Here is a 14320-nt window from a genome sequence, read left to right as displayed (position 1 = left end):
GCCACCACCTGGCCTTAATAGGTTTTCTGTATTGTGATAATAGGTTTCTCAGCCCACACAGTAAGCCAGATAAAGCTGAATTGGAAAGTTAAAGAATAAGTTTATTTGAGCAAAGCAACTCCTGGCTGAGTTCTCTAGTCCCAGAGATTGAGGCAGGAGAAGTCACATGCGGGAACTAAAGCAGGGAGCTTCTGTATCGTGCAGGCAGCAGGTGGTGCTGTGTCTGCCACAGGCTGGGTTTGTGCCCAGCTTTGGTCAAGAGCTGGCATGATTAGATGAGGACATGGCTGCTGCCAACTTCAGGGGAGGAACTGCCACAGCCACCAAGAATGCAGAACTGGGCTGGTCGGCTCCTTTTCTTTGTTGGCGATTCTCTGAGAGAGAGTGTGTGGGGGGAGAATTCACATGTGTATATTCTCTGAAGGGATATACGGGATAGAGTGAGTCGGGGGGGGGGGATTCACATGTGTATATTCTATAAAGGGATATATGGGATAGAGTGGGGGGGAATTCACGTGTATATTTTATAAAGGGATATATGGGATAGAGTGGCTTGTAGGCTGTGACCCAAGTCCGACAATGGCTGTCTCCGATCGAAGGCTGAGAAGCTGATAGTTGTTCTGTCTGCGAGGCAGCAATCTTGATCTTGTGCTGGTTCCTAGGAGCTGCTGGTCTTCAGTCTACATCGGAATCTGTGGAGAAGTAGGCTCTAATACCAGCAAAGGATTGCCTCAATAGCAGGATAGTGAACTTGCCAAGAGAGTGAGGTCAAGCAGGCACAAAGCAAAACTTCCCGTCCTATGTCTTTTTATTTTGGCTGCACCAGGTGTGGCCCAGACTTACAGAGGATCTTCCAACTTCAAATGATCCACTCAGGAAAATCCCTCACAAGTGTGCCCTGATGCTTAGGTTTGAATGTATTTTTATTTTTTTATGGGACGAAGCAAAGGTCACACTCATCTATACTAGTATTCTACACTTTTGCTATATTCCAGACCTTAATCTTACTGTTTTTTTCTCCTGTTTTGATAAGTTCTCAGAGAATACAGTTTCCAGGAAAAGAAAGTTACACCTCATGTTAATATCAGGTTATTATTACAAAAAACCTAAGTTTTGTAGGAAGAAAATACAAAATCCTACAATAGAAATTCTTTAGTTTTGGGAATCATTAAGTCTGTTTTGTTAGACTTTTTTTTAAGACAGGCTGGTTCATGCTGTTGAATTAAAGCCATTGTTTTTTACATTTTTTGTGTTACCAAGCTTAAATAATTTTAATGACAATTATTTTAAAAAAGCTGGGTGTGGTGGCTCCATGACTTTAATCCCAGTACTCAAGAGGCAGAGACAGGCAGGTCTGTGAGTTCTAGGTCAGTGTGGTCTACGTAGTGAGTTTCAGTACAACCGAGCCACACAGAGAAAACCTATCTCAAAAAAACAAAACAATTTTTTTTTCTTGGTTTCGAGGTAGGGTCTCACTGTGTAAGGCCATTTTGGCCTTAAACTCATTATCTGCTTGCATCAACTTGTTTAGTGCTGGGATGGGGTTATAGTCTAGAGCCACTATAATATAGCCACTGGAAATTTTTTACTGTAGTAATAAAGTATACTTTTATTTTTCTTATTATGATGAGTTTACGAGTCTTAGCAGGCATTTAATGTTTTTAATACAGTTGGCAATATTTGATGTGGAATTTATTTTAGGTAAATATCTAAACACTTGTCTAAAAATAATTTAGGTAACTTATTCTATAACGACCAAATTTAAGGCTTTCTTTTTAGTTTGTATGGGTTTCGACTGCAGTCATGTTTGATTCAATGTTTGATCAACAGACAGCACTCAATGGACAAGTGTATGAACTGTTAACTATTTTCATGGACTGGATATCAGACCACCATCTTAACAAAGTGGAGCTCGAAGAACCTGGTGTGGACGGTGAAAAACCATCGTTCAAACCTTCCCAGAGAAGTGACATTCAAGAGAAGTGTGTAAAGGTTGGTGTTTAAGATGCACTTTGTTTTATTTTACCCGTGTAAATGTTTTGTGTGTATGCATGTAAGTGCCACATGTGTGCCTGGTGTCTGTGGAGGCCAGAAGAGGGTGTCGGATCCCCTGGAGCCAGTGTTAGTGCTTCAAACATGACCTGGGTGCTTTTAACCGCTGAGTGTTTCTCCAGCCCCCAAGTTTTTGGTTTGTTTTGTTGTTAATTTGAAATACATGAAGATTAAGTAAGGAAAAGCTTTTGGTATTTTTATTTACTTGTTTTATTTTAGTTTTTAAAAACTACATTTGTTTATTTAATTGGGGGAGTACCCACCATACTACAGGTATGGAGGTCAGAGGACAACTGTCTGCAGTCGGTTCTCTCCTCCCACTCTGTGGACCCCAACAGTGGAGCTCAGGTTCTCAGGCTTGGTGACAAGCTCCTTTACCCACTAAGCCATCTCACTGGCTCTGGTATTTTCATTCTTCAATTAGATTCATATATTTTATTTTATGTATTTTGCCTGCGTGTATGTATGTGCACCACATGCATATGTGGAACTTGCAGAGGTCAGAAGAGTGTTTGGATCCGCTAGAACAGTGCTTCTCAACCTGTGGGTCGAGACCCCTTTGCATGTGTTTGTGTGTGTGTGAGTGTGTGTGGGTGGGAGTGCGGGGTCAAATGACCTTTTCACAGGGGTTGCTTAAGACCATTGGAACACATAGACATTTACATTATGATTCATAACAGCACAAAATACAGTTATGAAGTAGCAATGAAAATAATTTTGTGGTTGGGGTCACCACAGTATGAGGTGCATTAAAGGATCACAGCATTGGGAAGGTTGAGAACACTGTTCTAGAACTAGAGTTACAGATGACTGTGAACTGCTATCTGTTGCTAGAAATTGAACCCCAGCCCTCTACAAAAGCAAGAGCACTGAGACAAGACGTGCTCTTAACCACTGAGCCATTTCTCCAACCCCAACTTTCTGACATGCTTCTGAGTGAAAAATGTTGCAAGTGTTTTGTTTGTGAGGCAGTAACTTTGGCTGTCCTCAGATTCACTCTGCAATTGAGGATGGTGCTGAATTTAGGATCCACTTGTCACTGCTTCCCTGTTTTGGGATTATAACTATGTGCTTCTATATTTGACTTAGGAGCAATTTTTTTTTGCTAGAAAATTGTCTGTACTAACAGTTTTTAACTTGATTCATCCCAGACCTCAGTATTAATTTATGCTGAATTGGAAAGGCTTGTTTTATGTGTATGCATGTTTGCCTATATACATGTATGTGCTGAACGCATACAGTGTTCAAGCATCTAGAACTGGAGTTACAGGCTGTCGTGGGCCACCGTGGGGTTCTGGGAACTAAATCCTTGTCCTCTGCAGCAGAAAGTACTCTTCTCCACTGAATCGTCCAGCTAGCTGCTGTATGTACATCTTTAATTTTTTAAATTTTGGATGGTGTTGGAGATTAAATTCAGGGTCGACTTAGGTACTGGCATTGTATTTGTAGTTTTATTAATATGATGTTTTTTTTTTAAAGTAAAGACATGACCTTAATAAAATGCTTAAAAGTGCCAAAACTGCCATCTATTCAGTGATGTGAATAGTTCTTTTTACATACAGCCGTGGATTTGAAGCCTATTGGGATAATTCTATTTTGTTAATTCTCTTTGGACTAAGGGTAAAATCTCTGCTTTTAGGATTCTCATCATCAAAGGAAAGTATTTCTTAATGCTAATATCAGTGCTCAAGATTTATAACTAGTATGAAATGTCTTTAGAGTTTGATACTTTGTATAAACACTTAGAGAAAAGGACAGGTTTTATCTGTTATTTTCAGAAATAATTTCATGGTTATTAAGTAGTTCAGGATTTTGGGTAAATTATATTCATCTTTTTAAAAAATCTTTAGCTACAGGGTCCTTCAAAACATCTTTTGTGCTATGTAGACTAATGGCTGCCAAAAATGCCCCCATTCTGACCTCTGGAACCTGTCAGTATGTTCTGGTGCATAATGAAAAGGAGTGAAAATTGTCAGTCAGCTGTCCTTGGAACAGAGAGGTTCCCAGTTTCCAGCGGGTCCAGCACATTGAGTCTTTGACCTGGAAAGAAAGAGTTAGAAGAGCCGGGCGGTGGTGGTGCACGCCTTTAATTCCAGCACTCGGGAGGCAGAGGCAGGCGGATCTCTGGGAGTTCGAGGCCAGCTGGTCTACAAGAGCTAGTTCCAGGACAGGCCCCAAAACCACAGAGAAACCCTGTCTCAAAAAACCAAAAAAAAAAAAAAAAAAAGAAAGAGTTAGAAGAATGAACGCTCACATAAGCCATATGAAAGAGAAAGTACAGTAAAATGCAATGTTGTAATTTTAATATAAAACATGTAATATGAAAACTGAAATTTTTGAAAGAAATTCAAAATATCTAAATAATAAGCATACATATTTTTAAAGATATCAGTTCCCTACTCCAAATTAATCTGCGTATTCAGGGTATTATCCAAATTTCAACTGGCTTCTTTGTAGAATGGATAGGCCAGTTCTAAAAGTCATTTAGTTCATTTTTAGAAAATCATGGCGTTGGTTTCAGATATCTAAATATGCGGTGCTTCTGTTTTCCACCCCCTTCAGCTTTTGCCTCTGATGACAGAGCAACTCCAGTGGATGCCATTTGTGAACGCCAAACTGCATGAGCCTTTTGTCAAGTTTATATATTGGTCTCTCAGGCAGCTGGATGCTGGGACCCAGGTACTGACTCATCTTCTAGTAGACTCTGTTTAGTGTCGGTTCTCTTGGTTATGTTTCACAGAAAAGTAAATAGTGTTCCATGTGTGTGCAACCTGTTGGCTTTCGTTTGAGAACAATCTTCTCTATAAAATACCATCCTAAGGTTTTGATGGGAACGGTATTCAGCTTGTGTACCAGTCTCATGTGCTGAGTCTTTCAGCATAGGCATCGTAACTGCCTTTTCACTCACAGTTTTGTGTTCTTGCATTATTGTGTAATTTTTTCACAAAATTTATGTGTGGACTCTGTTTTCGATTTTTTAACTATTTGAGTTCTTGAGTGATTTTTATGTATTGAATTTTGTTGTGTATATGTTTATGGTGATAGCATGTGTCTTAGTGTTTCAACTGCTGTGAAGAGACACCATGACCATGGCAACTCTTACAAAGGACGACGTTTAACTGAGGTTGAGGTGGTGGCTTTCAATAGAGAGGTTCAGTCCATTATCATCATGGTGGGGAGCATGGCGGTGCGCAGGCAGACGTGGTGCTGGAGAAGGAGCTGAGAGTCCTACATCTTGCAGGCAGTAGGAAATGGTCTGAGACACTGGGTAGTATCCTAAGCACAGGAGATCTCAAAACAGCCCCCACAGTGACACACTTCCTCTAACAAGGCCGTACCCACTCCAACAAAGCCACACCTCCAAATAGTGCCACTCCCTATGAGATTATGGGGATCAATTACATTCATGTAATTGATTAATTACATTCATATAATTGATTAATAAGGGATCTTGGTCTTTGGTTTTTATGTTTTAAACCTTGTCTGGTAGCCATGTGGTGATAGTACACACCTTTAATCCTTGCACTTGAGAGGTAGAGGCAGGTGGATCTCTGTGAGTTAAAGGCCAACTTGGTCTATAAAAGCTAGTTCCAGGACAGGCTCCAAAGCTACAGAGAAACCCTGTCTCGAAAAACAAAACAAAACAAAACTAAACCAAACAAACAAACCAACAAACCGAAATTAAAAAGCCTTGTCTGGTTTTATATCTGTTTGATTTATAAAAATTGAAATCATCTCATCCTTTATATTTCTTAAGAATTTCTTAGGTGGTGTCTTAGTTTGGGTTTCCATTGCTATGAAGAGACATCATGATCATGGTAACTCTTATAAAGAAAAACATTTATTTGGGGCTGGCTTACAGTTCAGAGGTTCAATCCATTATTGTCATGGTGAGAAGCATGGTAGCGAAGGCAGACATGGTGCTGGAGAGGTAGCTGAGAGTTTTAGTAGTTTGTGCTGTGTGAGGAAATGAACCGCTTTGTCTTGTTGACAGATCTGTACATCTAGTATGTGGAATGTAAGGATGAAGTGGAAACAGGCGCCATGTATTTGGCTATTTGAGATCAGCTTCTGCAAGGTGACTGCTTTTAAAGTGGCCTTCTCTCTGATGTCCCTCAGCAATGTGGAGAATCTGTGGGCTTGTTTTTTTTTCTTACTTTTGGTTGCTTTTCCTAAACAGTTTTTTATTGATCTTTTAAAGAATCTTTTTTTTTTGTTTTACTTACTTTCTCCATTTCACTTTCAGTTTAATTAATTTCTTCTTTATTTCCTTCTACTACTTTATTTTGTGAGTCTCTTGTTTCTAGGTTACTGAAATGGAAATTTAGATTATCGATTTAAGACTCTTTGTCCTTTTGTGTATGTGCTAATGTTTGGATTGACACAGTGTCTTACTAGTCTTACTGTGTAGCCTAGCCTGGCCTTAGTTTACAGGTCTCCTGCCTCAGCCTCTTGAATGCTGGGATGACAGTGCTCTCTCTCTCTCTCTCTCTCTCTCTCTCTCTCTCTCTCTCTCTCTCTCTCTCTCTCTCTCTCTCTGTAGATATAGAGGACAGGTAGACATAAGGTATCTCCCGCAGTCACTCTACCTTATGTATTTTTAATACTTACCATTATTGTATATGTGTGTATGCACAAAGTATGTGTGTGGGCGTGAGTGCCACAGCATGTGTGTGGAGGTCAGAGGGCAGCTTTGTGGACTTGGTTCTCTCCTATCTTTCTGTAAATTCCAGGCCAGCTCATGAGGCTTGTGGAACAAGTGTTCCTCTGAGCGATCCTGTAAGCCCTCTACCTTTTTGAGACAGGGCCTCTCGCTGAATCTGGAGCTGACTGGCTGGTTAGAATGGCTGTCTAGTGGCGCCCAGGGATCTGCCCATGTCTCCCGCTGCTATCCTCCAGTACTGGGGTTACAGATGGAAGTGCTGGAGATTCATCTGAGGCTCTCATGCTTTTAAACATAAAGCAAAGAAAAACCAGCCTACAACTCACAATCCCAAAGAAGCTAAACAACAAAGAGGATCCTAAGAGAGATATACATGGATCTAACCTACATGGGAAGTAGAAAAAGACAAGATCTCCTGAGTGAATTGGGAGCGTGGAGAACTAGTAGGGGTAGGACAAGGAAGGGAGTGGAAAAAAATATAGCTCAATTAAAAAAACAATTAAAAAAAAAAGAAGCAGCTGTGAGCTGCCTGGCTGAGGTGCTGGGATGTGAACTGCAGTCCTGCAGAGCAGTAGAGGCTCACACTGCTGTGCCAGCTCTCCGGCCCTTTGTTTACATCTCCTTACTAGTGTGCTAATTCCCTTGGAACTTCCTCTCTGCTGTGTGTGTTATTTAGAAGTTGGTTTTAGTTCTTTCTGTTTTTGTTTTGCTAATGTGGCTGTGTTGTTGAAGTTGTTCTGTTGTTGACCAGGGTGTTTTATACATGTTAATTGGCGATATTTATAAGTTCTGTATCCTAACTGATACTTAGTCTAGTTCTACTCTCAGTAGTTGAGGGTAGTGTGTTGAAGCCTGTACATTTGTGTTTCTCTCTTATCATCTGGTTTTGTCTCACATTGAAGAATTAACCTAAAAATTTTTATGTCTGTGATGTGCATATGCCATACTTACATGCAGTGCCCATGGAGACCAGAAGAGGGCATCTGACCCCCTGGAGCTGGAGTTAGAGACAGCTGTGAGCTGCCATGTGGTGCTGGAAACCAAACCTGAGTCCTGTACAAGTACAGGCATTGCTCTTAACAGCCAGGCTACCTCTCCACCCTGTTCCACATTTTACAGCTTTTTTCGTTGGGATTATTGTGCCTTCTTGGTATAGGGGCCCTGTTTTCATTATGTAATTTTCCTTTTCTTATTTATTTGTTTGTTTGTTTGTTTGTTTATTTTTGAGACAGGGTTTCTCAGTATAACACCTCTGGCTGTCCTGGAACTTGCTTTGAGACCAAAGTGGCCTTGAACTCACAGAGATCCACCTGCCTCTGCCTTCTGAGTGCTGAGATTAAAGGATATGCCACCGCTGCTCAGCTTTAAAAATTTTTTGAATGATGCAAGTTTTAATTATTTTAGACTTGAAAATAGAAACATTCCACATGCTATTAAAAATACATACTTTTCCTCAGGAATACTAAAATCTTACTTACAATACATTTAAATCTGATTGCATTGTTCATGCCACTCTGCCCAATCATTTGATGCTCCAAATCTCAGAATATCTGTTTCTAGTTTTGCGTGCACAAATGTGTTGTCCATATTGCAGTATCAGTGCTGAGCTTAGAATCAATTTACAAATCCTCATGAAGATGTGGAAAATCATTATGAACATCAGCGAGAAAAGCTGGAAGAATTAGATCTCAACATAGAAACTTTTAAGTTATTTCTAAGTCTTGCTTAAGCATTCTCCTTTTCAGTAGTTTGAAACGGTTTCCTTTTTGTTCGAGTCATGAAAAGTCTGTGGAAGACATCAGAGCCCGTGTAGAGATACCTTACTTTGTACCTTTATTTCTGTTTTGTCCATTTTCTAGTCGAATTTTATTCTGTGAGACTTCTCCATGGTCCTGACCCAGTATTTTCTTCTTGGGGGTAGTTATAGTGAGACTGAGCTGAAAACATGAAGAAGCAAGTCCTTCTGCATCCTTCCCCGGGGCAGTCTAGGCAGGTCTGGTCTGGGGCTGAGGCGCTGTGTGCTCGGTCTGTGCTGCACTGGAGATGCCCTCTGTTCCCCCTGTGCCGCATTGCTTAGTGAGCTTCCTGCTGACTTCATCCTTTTGTCGGGGCCTCTGAGAAAACCCTGGGTTGGCCTGGCCCCCACCAGGGAAAGTGGTGAACTCAGAGTCCAGCTCTCTTCTTTTGACATTTCTCTATGCCAGACTTAACCTGATCTTAGTTTCTTAGGAAAACATTCCAAGAAAAGAAGTTCACGCTTGGTTTTTAAAAGTTAATTATACAGTTTTAATTCTAATTTTGCATATTTTCAAGTCCATTTTCGTAAATATTTGCTTTGGTGCTTACATTTGAACAAGTATTTAAAAAGATGATTGTGTATATATTTAACAGCATTCAGCTATGACCTCAACATTGAGGAGACTGGGTGAAGACATATTTAAAGGAGTGGCCATTAAAGGAACCCAGGATAATTCTGTCGAGCATTTTGTGGAGAACAAACCAAAGACAGCAGCGTTCTTCAAGAGCTCCAACTTGTCACTGAGGTTTTTATCAACCCTGATTGTCCTTAAAACAGTCACTCAAGGTAAGCTTCTAGAGTGCTCACTGAGTAGCGTTTGTTAAACATTTATGAGAGAATATTATATAATAAAGCAATCCTTTTATAGTCAAGTATCTTCAACCTTTTCAGAATGTTGGTTTTCTTAGATCACGTTTCTATGTGCGCTCTGCCGCCTTTGCATCTGTCATGTAATTTAACATCATGTCGTTTCCACCAGAGAAGAAAACAGGAAAGGCAGCCTGTAGGAACATATTTGGCCACCATTGGACTTGTAAATAAAGTTTCTCCTGTGGCCACACTCGTCTGCTATGGATCATTACGACTGTTGCTACCCTGGAACTCGCTCTTGAAAAGGCATTATTAGCCCAGAATCAAATTCACCACAGACTTGATTTAGAAACTTTTCTATTCACACACACACACACACACACACACACACACACACACACACACACACATTGTTTTAGCAGGCAGTCCATAACCTCACACTAAAAATATGTATATTCACAAGAGGTAAGTAAAGTCAAAATTAGGGTCTCAAAGCTACTCTGTCATCAGGGAGAATATTCAAAGTCATAAAACAGCATAGATTATAGCATCATCGAGTGCAGTGGTTCTCACCCTTCATAATGCCACAACCCCATTACTACAGTTCTTTGTGTTGTGGTGACCTCCAGCCATAAAATTATTTCATTGCAACTTCGTTATTGTAGTTTTGCTACTGTTACAAATCATAATATAAATATCTGATTTGCAGGATATCTGATACATGACACCCTTGAAAAGGTCGCAACTCACAGGTTGAGAACCACTGAGTGAATTAAATGTAATTTTTATTCTTTTTAAAAATTTACTTTTGTTTTATTAATAGGGGGTGCAGATATGGTATGTCACACACATGGAGGTCAGAAGACAGTCTGTGGAAATTAGTTTTCTCCTTCTACCATTTCTAACTTTGTAGGATGGGGCAAAAATAATGTTCAAAGGCACGGAATGCCTTTAGAACAAAGGGGAGGGCAGTGAAGCAAATAAAAAATGTAACATTATACTCAGTAGAAGTTCTTGAAAATATGAAAAGTAATAGAGAAAAATCAGTGAAGACCAAAACTCTTTCCTGGAGAAAACTACTAAGCTGTCTCATCTCTAGTGAGGCTGAGGAAGAAGGAAGAGAAGCAAGAAAAGCACTGATAGCAGAAACAAGGGTGACTTAGCAGGGCTCCAAAGAGCGGAGGAGTGTGCTAGCTAAGTTAAAGCCAGCACACAACACTTCTGAGGAAATGGGATATTATTTCAAAGATATAAAATGCCAAATCTCTTAACCTGAAAGTCCCCGTGTCTGCATAGAAGTTGAATTTGTAGTTGCAAAGTTTCACTCCAGGAAAATTACAGCCACAGATGGTTTTATTTGGGAGTTATACCAAGTATTCAGTGGAAAGTTTCTAGAACAACAACAAAAAAAAAAAAATGAAATGTTTATAAACATGTGAGAGACAAAAGATATCAAATGAGGTAGATTGTACATTGAAACTATAAAACTGTGGAGGAAACCGAAGGTCAAACACGTAGACACTCTAAGCAGACACACTTTGTTCATGGGTCAGGAAGTTTAGTGGATTTTGTTCTTGTTTTTTGAGACAGGGTTTCTCTGTGTAGCCCTGGCTTTCTGGAATGCCCTCTGTAGACCAGGCTGGACTTGAGCGCACAGAAATCCACCTGCCTCTGCCTCCCACGTGTTAGAGTTAAAGGCGCATGCCACCACTGCTCAGGAAGATGTGTCAAGGTGACAGTTCTTTCCAAATGGTGACTGTGGCTTCCTAGTGGTCAGAATGATGTTAAGTTCTTAGTTAGAAACTGACAAGCAGATTTCAAAGTTCATACAGAAACCTTTTGGGTTTAGAGTCCTTAAACACAGATTTGTTTTATTCTACCTGATTTTAAAAGAGTATGATATTGGGCCGGGCGGTGGTGGCACACACCTTTAATCCCAGCACTCGGGAGGCAGAGGCAGGCGGATCTCTGTGAGTTCGAGGCCAGCCTGGTCTAGAACAGCTAGTTCCAGGACAGGAACCAAAAAAAGCTACGGAGAAACCCTGTCTCGAAAATTAAAAAAAAAAAAAAAAGTATGGTATTGGTGAAAAGCCAGACTCAGTGGGCAGAGTGGATCATCTGAAACAGACCTGCACATTATGGCAAGCTTATTTTCAGCCAGTCGCCCACACAGTTCAGTATGGCCAGGGACAGCCTTTCTGAAGACGGCCTAGAGTGAAGTATGTCATATGTGGATGGTGGCCGGGAGGGGTGGGAAATGACCTTCTGCCTTCACATACAAGAAAAACCTCAAAATAGCACGCAAACTGAAACTGAAAAGCTAGAACTATAAACTTCAGGAAGAAAACATAGACAGATTTTCTCCATGTGTCCCTGGCTGGCCTGGAACATACTCTGTAGGCCAGGCTGGCCCTGAACTCAGAGATCCGCCGCCTCTGCCTCCTGAGTGCTGGGATTAAAGGTGTGTGCCACCACTGCCAAGTACTACGGTTGTTTTCTCAAGGACTGCCATTCTGGTTAGGGTAGGAGGGAATCTCCTTGTAGTTCTAATTTACATTTCTCTGATGGCTAGTAAAATTGAATATTTTTTCATGTTTTTGGCCACTTAGGTTTCATCTTTTTTGAGAACTGACTGTTCTTTTCTTTAGCCCATTTATTGACTGGATTTTTTGATTCCTTGTAGCTTCGTTTTTGAGGTGTCGAGTTCTTTGTAGATTTCCTCTGTGAGGTGTGCGGTTGAAGGCTTTTCCCATTCAATAGGCATCTTTGCGGGCTTACTATGCAGACACCTTTGAAGTAGTGAAATTGCGTTTCTCAGCTGTTGGCATTATTTCCTGAGCAGTTGGCGTCCTTTTCCAAAAGTTGTTGCCCATGCCTACATCTTGAAGTGTTTGATCTACCTTCTTCTCTCACCGTTTGAGTTTTGGGGCTTGCATTAAGGTCTTTCATTTGGAGTTGATTTTTGTTACAGGATGAGAGAAAAAGATGGAATTTCATTCTTCTGTATATGGATATGGAAGACACGGGCCAGTTTTGGGGCACATTGGTTGAAGAAGCTGTCTTTAGTATGTATGTTGGCATCTTTGCCAACACTGGAGTTGTAGCCCCATGGGCGTATATGTGGGTCATCTATTGATGGTATTGCTAGTAGTCATGAATAAAAGGCGTGTGCTGCTCCAGGAAGCGTGTAGTTAACTGCCTAGTTCATGGCTTTTACAGCTTCCCCTGTTTTTAAACACATCCATATGTTTATCCTTTTCTTGAATTTATAAAATTCCTTAAAACTTTCATACATGTATAAAACGTACCTTGATCATATATATCCTCCGCTCATCCCCTTTCTCCATTGTCCCACCCTCACCTCTTCTAACCCCCCCTCCTTTTCAGCTTCACGTTCTCTTTGTAAAATCGTTAGAATTGCCTATCATGCTGCCAAGGGCAGGTCCATACAGTGTTGTTTTTGACTTCCCATTGTAAATAAAGGGACATACACACAATGTCCAGAGCCCGTGATGTTCTGCAGATGAAGGAAGTGGATGTCCTGATTCCTGCCACAGGAACCCAGTTTAGATGGCACCAACCTTGATCTCCAGATGGGGCATCCAAAGGGAAGTGATGGTCTTGCAGCACAAATCTGAAGAGGCCCTGGGAGAAGTTGGTTGTGCCTTGAGCTGTCTTTGCCTGTGGATGCTTTCGTCATCCTCTCAGGAGCCCTGGCCAGCAAGACATGCGGAGGTGTGCTCCGCCACAGGAGCCACTCCAGTTGCTGGTGGCCTTCCTCCTGGGACTTTCACTGGCCAGATCCAAGCAGCCTTTAGGGAGCCTCGTCTTTTGGTGGTGACTGATTCTAGGGCTGACTGCCAGCCCCACATAGAGGCATCTTATGCCAGCCTGCCTCCTATGCTCCGTGTAACACAGATTCTGCTATTAACCAGTGAGCTAACTCTAGCTCTCGCTAGTTTTGATGCGGTGGCTAACTGAGATGTTTGAAAGCCTTTGATTGATCTCTCTAAGGCTAAGGCCGCTCCATGGGTACTCAGTGGTTAAGAGCACTTGCTGCTCTAGCAGAGGACCAGTTTGGCACCCAGCAGCCATGTCGAGTAGCTTACAGCCCTGTGACTCCGTTCCAGAGGATTGCACACTTTCTGGCCTCTGCAGGCACCTACATCACGCATAATCCCTCAGCTCCCCACATATTAACAAGGTAAAGCCACTTTAGAAAAAATAATCAAATGCTATTTTTCTACTGTGACTGTTAAGGAACAATTCTTTCCCGCATTTTTAAAAATTGAAAACATTTTTTTCTTATGCTATATTCTGATCGTGGTCTATCCTTTCTTACCTCCTCTAAGATCCTCCCCACTCATCCCACTCCATGGCTTGTTTTTTTATTTTATTTTTTTTTTTTAAAAACAAACAGACAAAACTAACCAGAATTTTAAAAAAGGAAAAAACGTAAGAAACAAATACACACACACATATAAAACCTATAAAAATACAAAATAGGAAACCATAATCTATAAGCAAAAAGATCAGTAAGATTAGAGAGAGACAGAGAGACGGGGAGAGAGAGAGACTGGGGGAGGGGGATAGAGGATAACCTTTTAAGCTTGTAAATTAAAAATTAAAAAATTAAAAAAAAAAGTACACGAAGCAGGATGCAGGATGAGCACATATAATTATCACTAGGGAAGCCAAGGGAAGAGAACTAAGGCAAACTTAAGCTAGCTTGACCTACACATGATGTTCCACGCTAGGCAGTAAGAAAACCCTTTCTCAACAACCCTGCAACAGTCAGTCCACTTAACCATGTGAGCTGTTGCAAGTAATTTCAAATACAGTAGGGGGCACTGTTGTAAAACCTGTTCCCGTGAAGAGGTCAGGATTTGTCTATTCTATCTGTATCGTTGCTTTTTAAAAAAGTTTTGGCCAGGGAGGTGATTTGGTGGCTAAGGTGTCTGCTGGGTAGGCAAAAGGACCTGAGAGTAGGTCTCTTA

General features: G+C 41.0%; 1 protein-coding gene across 5 annotated transcripts in view; it reads left to right on the top strand.

The window, feature by feature from the left end:
* Window positions 1–14320, top strand: part of Ccdc138 (coiled-coil domain containing 138) — a 39202-nt gene that overhangs the window by 16905 nt on the left and 7977 nt on the right. For all 5 annotated transcript variants that reach the window (XM_050143241.1, XM_050143233.1, XM_050143247.1 and 2 more), the window contains 3 exons: window positions 1831–1992; window positions 4615–4731; window positions 9107–9299. In XM_050143241.1, the coding sequence (XP_049999198.1) occupies window positions 1831–1992; window positions 4615–4731; window positions 9107–9299 (472 nt within the window). The remainder of the gene's footprint in view (window positions 1–1830; window positions 1993–4614; window positions 4732–9106; window positions 9300–14320) is intronic.

Source organism: Alexandromys fortis, unplaced genomic scaffold (genome assembly GCF_014885135.2).
Source record: "Alexandromys fortis isolate MF-2015 unplaced genomic scaffold, M_Fortis_MF-2015_v1.1 scaffold_9, whole genome shotgun sequence".
Lineage (NCBI taxonomy): Eukaryota > Metazoa > Chordata > Mammalia > Rodentia > Cricetidae > Alexandromys > Alexandromys fortis.
This window is presented reverse-complemented; position numbering and strand designations above follow the sequence as displayed.